The sequence below is a fragment of the Geotrypetes seraphini genome, chromosome 13, assembly GCF_902459505.1.
Source record: "Geotrypetes seraphini chromosome 13, aGeoSer1.1, whole genome shotgun sequence".
NCBI lineage: Eukaryota > Metazoa > Chordata > Amphibia > Gymnophiona > Dermophiidae > Geotrypetes > Geotrypetes seraphini.
The window spans coordinates 61,886,842-61,904,579 of record NC_047096.1 but is presented as its reverse complement, the minus strand read 5'-3'; the positions used below and the strand labels follow the sequence as shown (position 1 = coordinate 61,904,579).

The window sequence follows — 17,738 nt, the reverse complement described above, 5'->3', positions numbered from 1 at the left end:
TTTGATCTTGTTTCTGTCTTTTTGCAGACGTACCAGCCTCATTTTTGTTTTGTCTGGTACTTGCCATATTTTTGAGTCTATTTTTATATTTTTATAGATTTTATCTTCTCCAAATTCTTTATGTTCAGTAATTTTTCTGTTCACCACAGTATACAATATCCCACCTTCAATGCTATATTGTTGAGGGAATAGCAAACTTTTTATTTTTTTTTTTGGATCCCTTCCTTCAGGGTTCCTGTCTAATTTCGTTGGAGGGTAGTTTCTATTAGTTGAATTTTCAGTAGTTTTTCTCTTCTTTCTCCTTCTCTTCCAATGTCACACAGTACAAAGTCAGGTTTTTTTACCCTTAATGTTTCTCTCCAAAACCATCAGGGGAGGGCTATTTCAAATTGCCTCAATTTCAGCCCTTCATCAAAACCAGTTCAAATTGAGGAAGTCTATATTTTTTTTTTATCGGTTAATTCAATGTCACCGTGGTCTTCAAGCCTCTTTTTAATTTTTATTCATTCAGCTCGTCAGTGAATCTCAGCCCTCATCACCGTATCTCTTCAGTACTGAGATAAACAAGCGCTCTTCCTCTCTCAGTACCTTACTTTAGTTTTAGCAAGGCTTAGTTTCAGGCTGGTTATAATCACGCTGTGAGTTTTTTGATTATTTATGACTCGTTACTCCAGCGTAAGAAAATGTGTCAAAAAACCGGTAAAAGAGAAACAGACCTTTTGTATTGGCTCTCCTCCTTCAGGTCATTTAATTTCAAATCTTAATACCGCTTCGTTTTAGCTTTTTTTTCTTTACAGTTGTTTTTAATATGTTTCAGTATAATCGGCTCTTTTTTTTCCTTTCCCTTTCCTTAAGCCTCAAGGTTTTGTTTTAACACCAGAGGGGGAGGGCTACATATGTCCGCTGACACTCGATAGCCGTTTCAAACTGTCATTTTTCATCATTAGCCCTCAACCGAAGTCTCTCACCATCTATTTCAACGTTCAATAGTCTTTCTCCACAACTTTTTCCACTTTCAGCGTCACTCTTTACAATAGAAGATGAAAACCGACGAAAGAGTTTTTTAATTCACAGGGCTCCGTCTTAGCACCGTCAGGAGAGGGCTACTTCTAACCACCACAACTCCAGAATTGATCGGCACCAGTCTCCCCACTAAACCAGTCCTCTCCTCTCTTTTCTTTCACCCTTGACCGGTTCAACCGCCAAGCAGCCACACTAGCACAGATACAAGCCGGCAACAAGAAAAAAAAAAATCGCGGTCTTACTTGTTATCAGATCTTACTCAGTGCCGGTAGGAGAAAATATTATCAAATTTTCTCTGTTGTTAAATATCTATAAGTTTTATCGATCAGTATTAAAATTTCTTTCAAATTTCAATTTGAAGGGGAGAATTATTAATCTTTGTTGCCTAGCTTGGAGGAGCGTCGTGATCACACGTCCATTTGTGCGCGATAAGCCACGCCCCCTCCCAACAGGGAAATATTCATAATTTTAAGAAAATTTGGGAACCATTGACTCGTTATTCCAATGATCAGATTTCATAGCACATTAATAATGGTTATATTAGAATGGGGAGGAGAGGGGAATGTATATTATATGGATTTAAGAATTGAAAAAAGGGGAGGGGTATATTTTATGTGATAAATGAATTATTTGTATTCACAATTTTTCATGTATTATTTGAAGTTTTTATGTATAATTAAAATATTGTAAGAATGAAAAATTTATAAATAAAATATTTAAAAAAAAGATATATGTTGTATCATTAGAACATCTGACTGTTTCAGTCATTTTTAACTGTATTGAACCATCAAGTGTAATGTATTAGCACTGGCAAACTTTCAATGCCAATAATCATTTGGAAAATTCATTTCTGTTAGATGCAGAGATAGCCATGTGATTCAGTAATATGACAGAGCTAAGCAACGTGACGTTTTCTCCTTAATTTGTTTCCCTCTTTGGTTTTAGGCGAGTAAACAGAAGAGGAAATTCTCTTCTTTCTTCAAGAGCTTAGTCATCGAGCTAGATAAGGATCTGTATGGTCCAGACAACCATCTTGTGGAGGTAAGATAATATTAGTTCTAAACTTAACTATAAATGTGTAATCTGAAGAAGGCTAGTTCTAATTTACATTGTATTTGAGCACATATTTGACATTAAAACTACTAATGAGTTTGATCTGTGTTTATATCATTGCCAGGCATCCTTTTAGATACTTCTCAGTTTTTCTGATATTATTTATCATAACATTCTAATTTTCTTGCTAGCTTGTTTAAATCCTTCCTCCATAGTCGTTCTCAGTTTCCTTTCTGCAATCAAACTGTGCAGAGGTATTCTACTCTGCTTAGTTTTGTTTTCTTTTTAGGCTAAGTTCTCTTTTTCTGAGAGTTTGGTGCGCTGAGACCCCCATATTTGGGGATCCTCTGCCTGGGAAAAAATGCAGGTTCCACTGAGTTGGACTGAAGCTCTGCAGGGCAAGCCTTCGGATGGACCTGGAGAGCCAGCCTGCTGTGTGTCTTCAGGGGTCCATTCCTCTGGGATTCAGCTCACCTTCTGAGTTTCTCATTGGCTTGAGTGCAGGCTGTGGGCACCCAGTATAAGAACTAAACATATGACACCGTATTATTTGGAACTGCAATGAGAACTCAGAGTCCGATCTCAGTAAACAATAATAAGTTGCTATTAATATTGACAGGAGTCGCCATGCAACAAATTACTCAAAATTGGAAAGACTATACCAAATTAAATTATACGTTCTGGTGGAACTCTGTCTGTCATATCTACAAAATGGAAAAAGTAATAGCATTACAACATGGGAATTTTCATAATTTCAAAAAAAATTTGGCAACCATTGACTAATTATTCTAATGATTAGACTTCTTAGCACAATTACAGTACTTATATAGGAATGGGGTGGGATATGTATAATTTTTAGAATCATTAATTGTAAAATGGGGAGGGATTTATAACTTTTGATTATATATAATTTATAATATATACTGTTTATAAATTAAGTTGTATTAATGATAGATACAATGATATATAGTAATTAATTATATTACTTGAGACTCAATTATTGTAAAAATTGAAAATTTAATAAATAAAATTTAAAAAAAAAAAAAAAAAAAAAAAGAACTAAACTAAACTAAACCTTGGGTTTATATACCGCACCATCTCCACGAATGCGGAGCTCGGCACGGTTTACAGGAAGAAAGATGAGAGAGGAACTACAGTGGAGAGATTAAAGAGTTAGGTGTAAAGGGGAAGGTGAGAGGCCTAAGAGGGGGGAAGTGTTACAGTTTTGAGAATAGCCAGGTTTTTAGGAGTTTGCGGAAGAGTTGGAGGGAGCTTGAGGTTCGGAGAGGGGAAGTGAGGTTATTCCAGATCTCAGTGATTCTAAAGGGGAGGGATGACCCAAGTTTGCCTACATGGGAAATACCTTTTATGGAAGGGAAGGATAGTTTAAAAATTTGGGAGGATCTGGAGGAAGCAGGGGTTGGGGAGTTCCAGGATAGAGGGATAACGGCAGGAAGGATGCCATGTAGGATCTTGTAGGCCAGACACGCACATTTGAAGTGGATCCTGGGGATTACTGGGAGCCAATGGAGCTTAGACAGGAGTGGTGAGACGTGATCAAATTTGCTTTTCGCGAAAACAAGCTTAGCTGCGGCGTTTTGAATCCGCTGAAGTCTGTGGAGGCTTTTCTTGGTTAGGCTGAGGTAGATAGAATTGCAATAATCCAATCTGGAGAGGATGATGGATTGTACTAGGACTGCGAAGTGTTTTTGGTGAAAATAGGGTCTGACTTTCCTTAGCATGTGAAGGCTGAAGAAGCATTTCTTCACCAGGGATTGGAGATGTTCGTTGAAGGATAGAGAAGAGTCTAAGGTGACACCCAGAACTTTGCTTGAGAACTCGAGCTGTAATGGGGGGCCGGTGGACAATGGGATGGAACACTTGGGATACCAGGGCCCCGGCTGTGTAGTTTGCCCACCCCCGTCACGCTGCAAGGTTCTGTGGGGGTGGAGGTCTCAGTTGGGGGTCGGTGCAACTGGCAGCCCAAAGATTTCTTGTTTTGGAGTTGGATTTGGAGGCATCTGAGGAAGAAAGTCCTTTCCTTCTCTCCAGCTGCACTGAAATAGCTAACAGGCAGGCATCTCTACAGAACAGTGAGTACAGCCCCATTATTTCTTATGGGAAAATCAGGGAGGGTCAGAAAATCCCACATTTGAGGGTTTCTGGGGTTAGGGTTTAGGTCTCCCACCTCCAAAAACTCCCTTTTCTGTGTTTTTGACTTTTCAAATAAGTTTCCATGGACAGTTTTTGGCATGATTTTGCTGGTGGCGGCCATAAGAACATAAGAATTGCTGCTGCTAGGTCAGACCAGTGGTTCATCATGCCCAGCAGTCCGCTCACGCAGCAGCCCTTAGGTCAAAAAGCCTTTAGCTGCCTCAAAACCCCTTGATTTTGATTTTAATCAACTAAGATGAACTCCTTAGTGTGTGAGGACACCGTTACTTGTAGAAATTGTGCTTTCTGTTCAGCGGAAGAGCATCCATTTTCTACATACCACAGTGTGAGGGAGAGGATGGGGGAGCTTCGTGTATAGCCCCTTCAGGACTGATAAACCACTGTGGGCCTGAGAAATGGGTAAAAGGTCCCATCCGGACCCCCTATCTTGTGAGGACGTGAATGGAAGCATGTGAAGTCTGCGGAGGGACTTCAAAAATGCCTGGCATTTGACTCACTCAAAGTACAGTAAGTGGGTTTTTTGTGCATCAGACCCCAGACTAATAAAGGACATTGACCTCTCAACTAGATGTGTTCAGATTTTTGAAAGGAGCATTATGTCTGCATTCTCCAGTATGTCTACCTTTTCCAACATGGAGTCATAATCTCATTCTGCGAGCTCTCTTTAGAGCTCCATATGAGCCTTTGGAGAAGGCATCAATGGTGGACCTGACAGTTAAAACAGCATTTTTAGTGGTGGTCACTTCAGCACAATGAGTGTCTGAACTGCAGGCTTTATCATGCAGAGAACCTTTTCTCAGATTTTTGGAGACGGGGGTATTTCTGCGTATAGTCCCCTCTTTTTTGCCAAAAGTAGTCTTGGGTTTTCACGTCAACCAGGAAGTACAGTTGCCTGCCTTCATGCCCTCATGGTCCAAGAAGAGTGATAAAGTTCTGCAATCGCTGGATGTTTGCAGGGTTTTGCTTCATTATCTGGAAGTGACGAATGAGTTCTGAATGTCGGATCATCTCTTTATGCTTGCAGGTACTAGCCACCGGGGCCAGCTGGCATCAAAAGCGATCATTTCTAGATAGATTTGTTTGGCCATTTCTTCAGCTTATATCGGAAGCAGAAAGCGACCTCTTAAAGTCACTTTCCACTAGGAGTATAGCATCATCCTGAGCGGAGTCTAGAGCAGTTTCCCCTGAAGAAATTTGTAGATTGGCTCATGGTCTCCCTCCATATTTTCACAAAGTTCAATAGGGTGGATGTAGCAGCCGGGGCCAGCTGGCTTCAGAAGCGATCATTTTTAGAAAAATTCGTTTGGCCATTTCTTCAGCTTATATCGGAAGCGGGAATTACGATCCTTCATAATAAAAGGAAGATTAGTGCCTTTATGGGTCTTATCAGCTTATATCTCTGGCTGGGCTTCCGCAAGTGCAGATCACTGGACTTGATGGATCGAAGGTCTGATCCGGAGATGGCAGTTCTTATGTTAGAGTTAGATACAAAAATTCTGATTAGGATATTGTCTAATCAGTTGCTAACATACTAACCCATGGTAGGCTGCCCTGCTGCTGATAATGTGTGAAGGGTCTTGAACATCATGTGGAGAGCAAAGTGTCACTCTGCTGTCTGTTGATGTGGAAAATACTTTCAATAGGGTCTACTGGCCTTTCATGCTCCAAACTTTGGAGAGAGTAGGGTTAGGAGACAGATTTATAGACAGGATTCGGATAGTATATACTGAATCCCAAGCATGCCACAAGGTGAATATTACTTACTTTACCACATTCCAGTTGGGCAGGTAGATAAGTCAGGGATGCTAGGGACTATTCATTTGTTTATCTGAGTGTTTGACTCAGTAATGATTGAAATATAATGGCAAAGTATAAGTTCTTAATGTGATGTAATGCCCCTCACCTTTGCTTGGTGCTGAGTGGCATCCTGACTAGCTCCTGCGAATGCTCGCTAGGTCCTTCCTCATGGTCTTGGGTCAAAAACCATTCATCAAGAATCCTTGAGCTCCTGCAATCATGGGGCCTAAGTGGACCACTAGATATATATAGCAGTTGGAAGATGACTGGAGTGCCTTTATATCCTCAGTCTCTGTTTCCTGCAGAATGGAACACTTGACCTGGAAATCACATCTAGGTCCTCTGCATGACAAACATACAGTACTTTCACTGAGTTCCTAAGCCAGTGCATGTAAAGTTTTTTTTTGTTTTTTTTTAAGGGATTATTGTGGTTAAAAAATGGAGCCTCAGCGTTAGGCAACCATCTATGCCAGTGACATCACTTCCTCCTACAGTTGTTTTTGGGTTTTTTTTTTAAATATTTCAGTTTGTGTAATCTGTTAAATGATTTTGGAACAATTGCAGGATCCTTTCAGTTACTCATATATTATATTGCCAATTGGATGCCAGTTTTTCTAACTAAATATTTTGTCTTGGCCATTGCTCATTTCAGCTTCATTGCTGGATCATAGGTGATAAAATGTTTTTTTTGTTTTTTTTAATTCTTTATTCATTTAATAATTCACAAGTGTACAGTAAATATCAAACAATTAAAATACAACATCACTTGAAAATCTACCATATCATACAACAAAAAGATATAACCCCCACCAGTGTTCCCTCTAAGCGGGCGGGTGTTGTGAGCAAACTTTTTTCACCGTGAGCCAAAAATATCGGGCGCCAGCAAGTTATGAGCCAACTCGCCCGATTCTCCTCTCGCCGCCCTGCCATCTGCCGTACGCCTCTTCCGATCGTGCGCTGTGACGAGAAACGTGTGCGCTGCGATGTAATATTTTGTGCGCCAGCGCACGCCAGCGCAGCTTAGCGGGAACACTGGTTCAAATGGTTTTATTTATTTCCCCAAATTTATTTTTGTTATACGCATTGAAAATATTTGATATTGCGTTTAAATCAAAATCTCAATAAACTTGAAACGAGTGCCCGTGAGATTGTGGGAGGGTTAAATACTCAAAACTTAGAAGTTTTTGCTACGCCAGCTTTCTGGTATCTTTACATACAGTGGCGTACCTAGCATATGTAACATCCGGGGCCCATCATTTTTTGGCACCCCCCCCCATCTGTAAGAAAAACATGATTTTTAGTAACAAACCACACGTCACACATGAGTACCTAGGAAAAGGCAGCATCTTACATATTGCAGTGAGCAGTACATCAATACACCCATTGTAAAACTAAACAAGCCAGACCAGCACAGATCAATCCTACACCGTCAATCCTAACAGAAAACCATGTCTTTCGAACACACAGAACACAGAAAACACCTTCGCCTAGTAAGGAATATGTAATCACAAACTAACCCCTCCCTCTTTTACAAAACTGTAGTGTGGATTTTAGCTACGGAGGTAACAGCTCTGATGCTCATAAAATTCTGAGCATCAGAGCTGCTACCACCAAGGCTGGTGCTAAAAACGCTTCACAGTTTTGTAAAAGGGGGGATAAAATAAAAATACATAGACAAAGGTTAAATTGAACCAGCAAGAAGCTGGACTCTGCATACAATGCTTCACAGAAACAGTGACACATGTCTCCTAAAGCAATAAATAAATAGAAATTTTTTTCTACCTTTGTCTTCTGTGGTTTCTCCTTTCCTCATCTTCTTGTAACTCTCTTCCTTCCATTCACTGTCTGCCGTCTCTCTTCCCCTATATGGCATCTTCTCTCCTTCTATGCCCCTTCCAGAAACTGTATGCCTCCCCCTTCCATCTCTCCTTTCACCCCATTGGTCTGGCATCTCTCTCCTCGCCTTCCCTCTCCCACACCTCTCCTCATAGTCTGGTATCTCCCCTTCCCTGATTCTCTGGCATCTCTCTCCTTTCCTTTTCTTCCATCTTTCGTTCCCCCTCCATGCTCTCACATCTCCCCCTTCCTTTTCCCTTAGACTGGCATACCTTCCTCCTATGCTCCAAGCCCTGGCATCTCCTTTAATTCCCTCCCTCATCTTCCTTCTCCCTCCAGCTGGGTACCGCAACACTCTTCCCTGCAGCTCTGCACTTCCCCACAATTGCCATGCTTCGGTTCCTCTTCTTCCTTCCTTCCTCCCCCCCCCCCGCGGGACCCTGCGGCACCATCAACTCTTACTCCCTCTAATGTCGGCCCTGCAGCTCCAGACTTCCTCGCACCTTCTCCCCTCCCCCTTTGGATCGCTATTATTTTAAATGTTATAGCCGCGGAGCTGTATCCATCAGTGGAGATGTCTAACCTCGGCCTGCCCCGGAACTCTTACTGCAGCAGCCGCCCGTCTAGGCAGGAACAGGAAGTCACTGTTGCAGTAAGAGTTCCGGGGCAGGCCGAGGTTAGACATCTCCACTGATGGATACAGCTCCGCGGCTATAACATTTAAAATAATAGCGATCCAAAGGGGGAGGGGAGAAGGTGCGAGGAAGTCTGGAGCTGCAGGGCCGACATTAGAGGGAGTAAGAGTTGATGGTGCCGCAGGGTCCCGCGGGGGGGGGGGGGGGGAGGAAGGAAGGAAGAAGAGGAACCGAAGCATGGCAATTGTGGGGAAGTGCAATCCCCCCAATGCGTCCCCTTACCTTACCTCCCCTTACCTTTGCGACGCGTGTGTGCGCTGTGAAGAGAAACTTTGCGCTGCGATGTAATATTTTGTGCGCGCGCGCAGGCCAGCGCACCTTAGCGGGAACACTGACCCCCACCCCCTCCCACTTCCATATACAATAAAAAATATACCACATGAATATAATATCTTATCATTCATATATATTATTGATAGAAATCCAACCCCCCTCCCCCCCGATCCACATGTAAGAATTAAAAATTGGGAAAAGTGTAAATTATTCATTATAATAATTAAAAAATGGCACCAACACATCCTTAAATTTATTATAGTAACTTTTTTGAACTGCCAACGCTCTTTCCATTTTAAACACATGACATACTGAATTCCACCAGAAACAATAATTCAACCTTCTACAATCTTTCCAGTTATACGTTATTTGTTGAATGGCAACTCCTGTCAAAATCATCAAAAGATTATTATTATTAATGGAAAATTATGTAGCATTATCTTACGACACAATTTTATTTGGCATGCTGATGAGAGCTAAGCCTCAAATATCTGATAAAATGTTTTTTGATTACAGCCTTTACTCCTGGGGTAGCCATCCCATAAAATTCTTGGCTTGCAGGTGAATGGTTGTAAGTGTGTTTTTTTAATCCATGAAAATTAATATTGGATTGTGCTGCCTCTGGTTTCAGTGGCACAGGATGACTACCACACAGGAGACAGATGGTTTCCAGGTGAAGAGACCTGGAGATGTTAATGTAAAGTGTACTCTGCTGCTTATGCTGGATCACCAGGTAAGGGCCTGTAGAATTATTCTACTTGGTAAGTGTGCATTGTGCTAATGAATGGTGTGAGTAGGATGTCCAGAAAAACCTAAAGTTGGCAAAACTGTGCAAATTGAAGATTTCCCCATTAATTTGATTGTGCTTGATCAGAAAATAATTACAAAAATATTTAAGCCCATCCTGGGGTCCCTCAAAGCCACTAATTACATAAAGCTCAGTTTTCTTAAAATTTTGCATTTGGTTCATCTGGCATAGCTAGCGAGCTGTGGGGACATTTTTGAATGTTCTTATTTTAATCAATATTCAACAGTATTTCTCTTTTAGTTGGCTGTTCTCCTTCTGGGAGTGCTGTTGCTGTTATAGTTCACAGTTCTTAGTTCTGCTTGGCTATTCGTCAGACTGACTGAATAGCCCACTTGTACTACAGCCATAAGTTTGCGTCTCAGTCTCCACCTGCCGGTCGTGGTGAGCTATTACCCATCAGTTTCTGTGCCGGTCTGGAGGGACTAAAAGAAAGAAAATTAGCAGGTAAGAACCTAATTTCTCCTTAAGCAGAATTAGCAAATTTTAAGAAAAACTTTGTGGCTTTGAGCAACCCCAGGATAGACTTTATAAAAAAAATTTATAATTATTTTCTGATCAAGCACAATCAAATTAATGGGCTAAACTTCAATTTGCACAGTTTTACCAACTTTACCCCACCCCCTTTTTTTTTTTTTTTTTTACAAAGACATGCAGAAAAAACCCTGAAGCCTTTAAAATCCCTATGGGCTTTGAGGCAGTTACCGCAGTGGCACGCACTATTGGGCTGTGTAAAAAAGGGGGTTAGGTTTTCCTGGACAACCCTAGTGGTGAGAGAGGCTATCTTCCGATCCTGGGTTTTCCAATCCAAAGGTCAGCTGAAGCTAGCAGTACTTTGGATATGGAACTTTTAATTTTTTGAGGAGAGGAAGTACAAGTAATGACCTCCTAATGATGGGCTGCTCCAAAAGTCAGCAGCATCTTATGTGGGCTACCTATATAGTACAGCTCTGAATAAAGTGAAACTCTTATAAAGGAGAAGCTGCCTTAAGGAAACTTAAAAAAATAAGACGGAAATTTCTTAAATTGAAAACCAACTTTAAAAAGTACTGTTTTAGGTATAATTGCTTGCATTTACTTATGGTATAAATGCCATTTATGGTACACCTTTGTTTCTAGCCTCCACAGTATAAACTGGATCCCCGACTGGCCCGGCTTCTGGGTGTGCACACACAGACTCGTGCCAGCATTATGCAGGCGCTATGGCTGTACATTAAGAACAACAAACTGCAGGACAGCCATGAAAAAGAGTACATTAACTGCAATCGCTATTTCAGGCAGGTAAGAGACAATACATTTCCAAGTTTATTGGAAATCCTTCTGAGCGGTTTACATTAACAAATCACAGAAGCCAAGAAAAGAACTACTGTACATTAATTAAAAGGAAAGAAAAAACAAGGTAGTGTAGAAAGGAAAATGAAAAGAGACCAGGATATAGAGATAAAAAGAAGGAAAAAGATAAAAGATGCAGAACACTGGGCAGTCAAGCGCCAACCAAGCCACATCATGATACAATAAATCAACCAGAAAAAAACATTCATAAATAAATAGATCTTCTACCCCATCTTAAACTTATCCAATGACAATTCCAGTTGGAGATACAAAGGAAACTCTTTCCAAAGCCGAAGGCTTTTGAAGTGTTTCCTTAAGGCAAAGCAAGAAGAAACCAACAAGTATTGCAGTAAAAATGCAACACAAAACCCCCCAAAAAACTGCAGAGAACGTACAGGAATTTATTCAATAAAAAACCATAAAAACATTGGTAATAAAAATAAAAAATATTTTTATCCAAAGACTGGTTCTTATGAAGTGTCCGGTACGCTTCACAACAAGAACCAGTTTTTGGATACATTTTTTTTATTTTTATTGTTATTACCTATGTTTTTATGATTTTTATTGAATAAATTCCTGTACATTCTCTGCAGTTTTGTTTTGGTTTTTGCAGTGTTTCAAAGCATATATAAGTGAGCAGGCAGTACATTTTCGGAAGGTTGAGACGATCAGAGAGCAATTAGGAAGGTAGGGAGTCAAGTATTGTTCAAGATAAGAAGGGGCACCCATTGCCCATAATTTAAACATCAGGAAAAGTATTTTATAAGTAAAATGATAAGAAATTGGCAACCAGTGCTCAGAGCTAAAAGGGGATGAATGGTCATATGAGTATTTCTGGTCATAGGATACATTATAATTTTGAAGTGCAGTTAATTTGTGTGCCTTTGTTGCTGTATTGCATTATTCTGTAAGATGAGTATTTAATAGGAAAGCTATTAGTGTTTTATTGAATTTTGTGTGTGCAGAGAAACATTTTTCTTTTTCTTTTGCCTGGTAGATCTTTAACTGTATGCGAATGCGTTTCTCTGATATTCCAGTGAAACTCGCCAGCCTGCTGCAGCATCCTGATCCAATCATCATTAACCACACAATCAGGTAGAAGACTTTAAAACTTATTTTTTTCAATGTGCCTTTCTAGACTGATTTTAAGCCTAGCAAATTTGTAATTGCTGTGATTATGATTTTTTGATTTTAAGAATGTTGTAATGTTTGTTGTTGTTTATTTTACTGTATATTACTTTGTGTGTTTTTGTTGTAAACTGCTGAGAATTGCAGATCATGTGTTATATAACATTTTGGAAATAAATAAAAAGAAATGTATAGTCTAGGATTCTACTACTTTGAGTAGATGAACATATAAATTCCAATATGCAAACCAATACCAACTCTCTTCAGCATCTTTTACCTGAACTTTCAGTTCTTTTCCTTCCACTTCCCTCCATATTTGTACTAAGAATGTCCACATTTTTTTATAATGCTGGCCTCACTGCTTTTGCTGGTAAGCCATTTTAAGTCTTCTTGTCTTCTCTTTGATTCCTACAAGCCAAGCACCCCGATCTTCAGCCATGACTGATGACCAAGTTATATAATAATCCATATAGCCATCTGTTACACAATACCTTAGCACTACTGCTCCCTTAATCACTTGGAGTGTCCTGGTAAATGCTGTTCAGGCCTTGTTTGGTCTGTGTATGTCAACAAGAAGAGAGGGAGTTCAAAGCACATAGTAGAGAATAGCAGCAAGAAAAGCACAAAGGGCCACACCAAAGGGTCCTTTTGCCTGGGCTTTCACGTGGCTGCCGCCAGGACCATCAAAGAATCACACCTTAGACAATCCCAAACCACCCCTACCAGGTAGTTACGGCACGCAGCCAGCAGGAGACAGCCCCTCACCTCTGGGTTTTTCCAATAACCCATAAGGGGCTAACAAAACAACCTAACAACGCAAGACATAAGGGGTCAAATGACGCTGGACACTGCACCCAATCCCACAGAAAGAGGAGGAGGAGAAATCAGAAGAGTGTCCCCCCCTCCCCTTACCAGCAATCCGGCCAAGTACCCAGTGGAAGTCAGTCCTTTCATCTCCAGGACTTCCAGCAGCCCACTAGGGACCAAACTGCAAGCCACCACACCCCTAACATACAGGAAGAGGACAAAGGATAACCAGAACAGCCTCCCCACCATCACCGAGGATCCAGCCACGTGGCCAGCGAGAAATAATTCCCCGCCCCTGGGCTCCTCCCACCATCACCAAACTCACCATGTTTTTAACCAGTGAACCAACATTAATCAAAGCAATCATAGGCCAGGGAAGATACGGCAACATAAGGAAATCATACCGGCAAAAGAACACCACAGGGCACTTTTGCCTAATCCCAGTCCCCTGCCTAAACTCAAATATACCAAAATCCACCTTTTTTTTTTTTAATTTCTTTATTCATTTTTTCATCTTACATCAAGTGTACAACCAATAAAACATTTGAAAATGAATATATCACTTGAATTTCTTTCTATTATAACAATTAAATACCTAAAGTTTATTCCCTTCCCTCCCACCCTTCCCAACACTAATTCAATCAAATACATCATATATATATATATATAAATATTCATTTCTATTGATCTAAATTTTTAGTAACATTAATACCCCCCCATCCCCATATGTACAAATGTACTATCCATGGAAAATGGTATCTATTCATTGCAATAATTTGTCAATGGCCCCCATATCTTAATAAATTTATCAAAATCCACCTTAAAGACAGCACTGATCAACACGAGATCGATAAACAACAAAATCCCTCACATAAGTGACTGTATACATATACGAGCCCCATGCTTCATTCCCCTGTCCCTATGTTCTCATCCATGTCCACTATCTCACCTCTTTTTATATATTTCCCTGGGTCCAGCTTCTCCTCTCTTACACCCTTACACCAGTGTGTCTCTCGCCCTCTGTTTCCTCCCTCCCTCCATTGTGTTAAATATTTCACTCCCTTCATCCCTTGGTTCAGCATCTCTTTTTCCCTTCCCTTCTCTCTCATCCTCCCTGTAGATCCAGCACCTCTCTCTGTTCCCTCAGCACTCCTCCCATGGTTTGAACACCTAGGTCATCCTTCTTTCCAGCCCCCAATGCAGTCCATCACCTTTCTCCCTTCCCTCTAGCCCCACTCCCATGGGTTCAACATCTCTCTCTCTTTCCTCTAGCTCCAGCTGTGAGCTGCAGGTCTGGGACTTTTCCCTTCCCTCCAGTTCTGAGCCACAAATCCAGTACCTCTCCCATCCCTCCAGCTCCAGTCCCCCCTCCACATAGGTACAGGACCTCTCTCCCTTCCCTCTAGCCCCAGCTGCCCCCCCCTCCTTGGGTCCATCACCTGTCTCCCACCAGCCCAGATTCAGGACCACCCTTCACTTCAGCTTCAGTTTTGGAACCAGACAGCACCTCTGCCCCTCATGATTCCAGCAGCCACCCCAACCCCCCACAGATATAGCGGCAGCAGCAATGCCCCCCTCCCCACCCCACACAGACACACACAGGTCAGCACCTCATCCCCAGCTCTCCTAGTGCCTATGTTACCGGAAGGAGCCAGCAGTGTCACAATGAAAAATCTTCAGAGGCCTATTCCAAGGCCTTTCTTCTGCCAACAAGTCCCTCCTTGATGTAACTTCTGGTTTTGGACTGCTATCCCACTATCAGTCAGGGCTCTATCTTGGGACTTATTTGCTCTCTATATTTATTCACGTGGTGCACCAATTTCCTCCCATGGTTTTCAGTATCATCTTTACACTGATTCCTAGTCCTAGATCTATTTCTCCACACCAAAAATTTCTGCAGGATTCCAGGCCCAAGTCTCGGTCTGCTTGTCTAACATTGCTGCCTGGAAGTCCCGCCACTGTCTGACACTAAACTTAGTTAAAACTGAACTTCCTAGCTTTCCCCTGTAAACCCATCTCTCTTCAAGTTTATTAAACAATTTGATAAACCACCTTTGGGAAGTCAAAGGCAGTTTACAATGAATAAACTACAATTATGTATAGGGAATAGGAAAGAGCAAATTGAGATGAACGAGTTTGGGAGTAGGAAATAGGGGGGATAGTTAACACTCTCAACCTCCACTGTCTTGTCGGCTCATAATCTTGGGATCATCTTTGACTCTTTCTCTTCACATATCCAACAGACTTCTAAAATCTCTTGTTTTTTTTCTCAAAATCTCCAAAATATGTCCCTTCCTTTCTCCGCCCATTACCAAAACCCTTATCACCTCATGGTTAGATTACTGCAACTTTCTTCTCACAGGTCTCCCCACTAAACTATCTCCCCTTCAGTGTGTTTCAAAAAGCTGCTGCATGACTTATTTTTGCCAATGTTGCTACACTCGCATAACCCTCTCTTAAAGTCACTTCATTGGCTCCCTATCCATTTCTGTACACAGTTCAAATGCCTTTTAATACTTATAAGTGCATTCATTTTGCAGCTCCTCAGTATCTCTTCTCTCCCCCTTCCTGGGAGCTCCGTTCATTCAGTAAGTCTCTCTTACCTGCATCCTTCTCCTTCACTGCCAACTCCAGCAATCCTTTTGTCTTGTTGCATCATATGCCTAGAATAGACTTCCTCAGTCAATATTTCAAGCTCCGTCTATGGTCCAGTTCAAATCTAGACAGCCCATCTATTTGAGGCTGCTTTTAAGTCTTACACTCCACCCCAATTCACTTGTCCCATGTTTATTTTAATCATTCCCGTAATAAATAACTCCCCAATCCCTTATTTGTCCTTTTTTTGTCTCTCTCAAATAGATTGTAAGCTCTGGCAAACAGGGACTGTTTCTTAAATATTTTGTATAGCGCTGTGCATGTCTAGTAGTGCTGTAGAACTGATATGTAGTAGTACAATATAGAAGTTATATATTTCCTGCTCAATAAATACAGCTTTACAGAAAGCCCTTCAAACCTTTGATTTACTGAGAGAGTTGTGTTCCTATCTGTACCATAGTAGATTTCAAGCATTCATTCTTTATCTGGCCCTTCTAGTGTGGATCCCAATGACCAGAAGAAGACAGCCTGCTACGATATTGACGTAGAAGTGGATGACCCATTAAAAGCTCAGATGAATAATTTTATTGCATCAACAACCAATCAACAGGAAATTGCTTCACTGGACCAGAAGGTTGGAATATTTTTAAGGTGCAAAAGTACAGTGAAGCTTAATACCATTTTCTCCTGTTAGAAAATTGAAATATTCGGGGGCAATTTTCTACTTCACTATAGATCTTTAAGTTAGTTTAACAGAAACACGATCCTTTTTCTTTGAAAATTAGCTTTGAAACCTGCTTTACCTGGTTAGTCTGTTTCAAATTCCTGTGTGTACTTTCCTTTCTTCAACCTTCTTCACCGGAAAATGTTGTTTTCGTGGCTAAATTTGTCCACTTTGTGAAACTTGATAGCTAGATCTTGTTACTATAGGTGGTCAGAGAAAAGTCTCAAATTTACTTGATTAATGAGGATGTGCATTTGTTAGTGCCATTCAGTTTATTGGTGCACCTTAAAAAGTTTAGAGAGAAGTTATCAACATAAGCTATTGTTAAAATGTGTTATTTTTCTCTTAACAATAACCAAAAATAATTGGCAAAAAACAAAACAACCAAAAATAATTGGCAAAAAAACCTTTTTCACTCCTGCTCAGAAAGAACAATGGCAAGCAAAAAACCAACCGGTTATTTATAAAAGAGACCTCAATACGGGCAGGATCTCATTAGATGACAAGCACCAGACTAAAAGTCTACAAAAATGAAAAAATTTAATCAAAATATTATTGCATGTTTGTAAATCTTTATTCATTTTCAAATATTACAACAAGTGTATAATAATCAATCAGAAATATTTTTAACTAATCACTTGACAATCTTATTTATATTCCTCCAAATATATAAATATAAAAGAATCCCACCCCACCCACCCATATATTAATAATTAACAATTATTATCATTCATAATCCCACACCCCCCCTATATCTTATCCAATACTAAGGTGTTTAAGATGTCTGATCATTAGAATAAATAATCAATGGCCCCCAAATCTTTTTAAACTTATGACAATTTCCTTGTTGCATAGCAAGCACCCTTTCCATTTTATTATTATTATTATTTTGTTATATTATTGCAAAAGTCTTCAATCAAATGTCATTGTAAAAGTCTTCAAACAATCATTGAAAAGCCATAAATCTGGTTGTACTTAGCTGACAAAATTCAGTTGGGTTTTGTCACCCCTTGACAGAGCTCTGTTTCGGTGCCTTCTTCAGGAGCAACAAAAATAAACTGTGGACACTAAAAAAACAATAGCCACAGAATAGCCTGCCCCAGCATAGCAAAATCAACTAATGCTGGAGGGACACAAAAACAATGGCGTCGGGGCATTTAAGATGCCCTGGAGCCCCGAAAAGGCAACGCACTCAGTGGCTTCATGACACAAAAGCGCCAAAGTGCAGCCAATCAAAAAACAAAACCACCAAAAAGCAGCAGAATCAAAAGAATAATGAAAATTACAAAAAAAGCAGCCCGAAAAGAAGAAAAAAAGAAATAATTTAAAAAAAAAACCTAGATTCTTAGTAACTAGGCTGCATTGCATAAAATGGGATATCTGTTAAAATATCACAAGTTCATGGTAAAATAACCTATCTTAACAGTAGCACGCATTAATACTTCCCCACTTAATGAGAATAGTTAAGCTCTGGAATGCGTTGCCAGAGGATATG

The 17,738-nt window shown here is 40.4% G+C and overlaps 1 protein-coding gene across 3 annotated transcripts in view; it reads left to right on the top strand.

Annotated features, from left to right (window-relative positions):
- The window catches only part of SMARCD2 (SWI/SNF related, matrix associated, actin dependent regulator of chromatin, subfamily d, member 2), a 154,780-nt gene that overhangs the window by 118,485 nt on the left and 18,557 nt on the right, over positions 1–17,738 (top strand). For all 3 annotated transcript variants that reach the window (XM_033917370.1, XM_033917371.1, XM_033917369.1), the window contains exons 6-10: positions 1,969–2,064; positions 9,484–9,585; positions 10,777–10,938; positions 11,987–12,084; positions 16,018–16,153. In XM_033917370.1, coding sequence (XP_033773261.1) covers positions 1,969–2,064; positions 9,484–9,585; positions 10,777–10,938; positions 11,987–12,084; positions 16,018–16,153 — 594 coding nt within the window. The remainder of the gene's footprint in view (positions 1–1,968; positions 2,065–9,483; positions 9,586–10,776; positions 10,939–11,986; positions 12,085–16,017; positions 16,154–17,738) is intronic.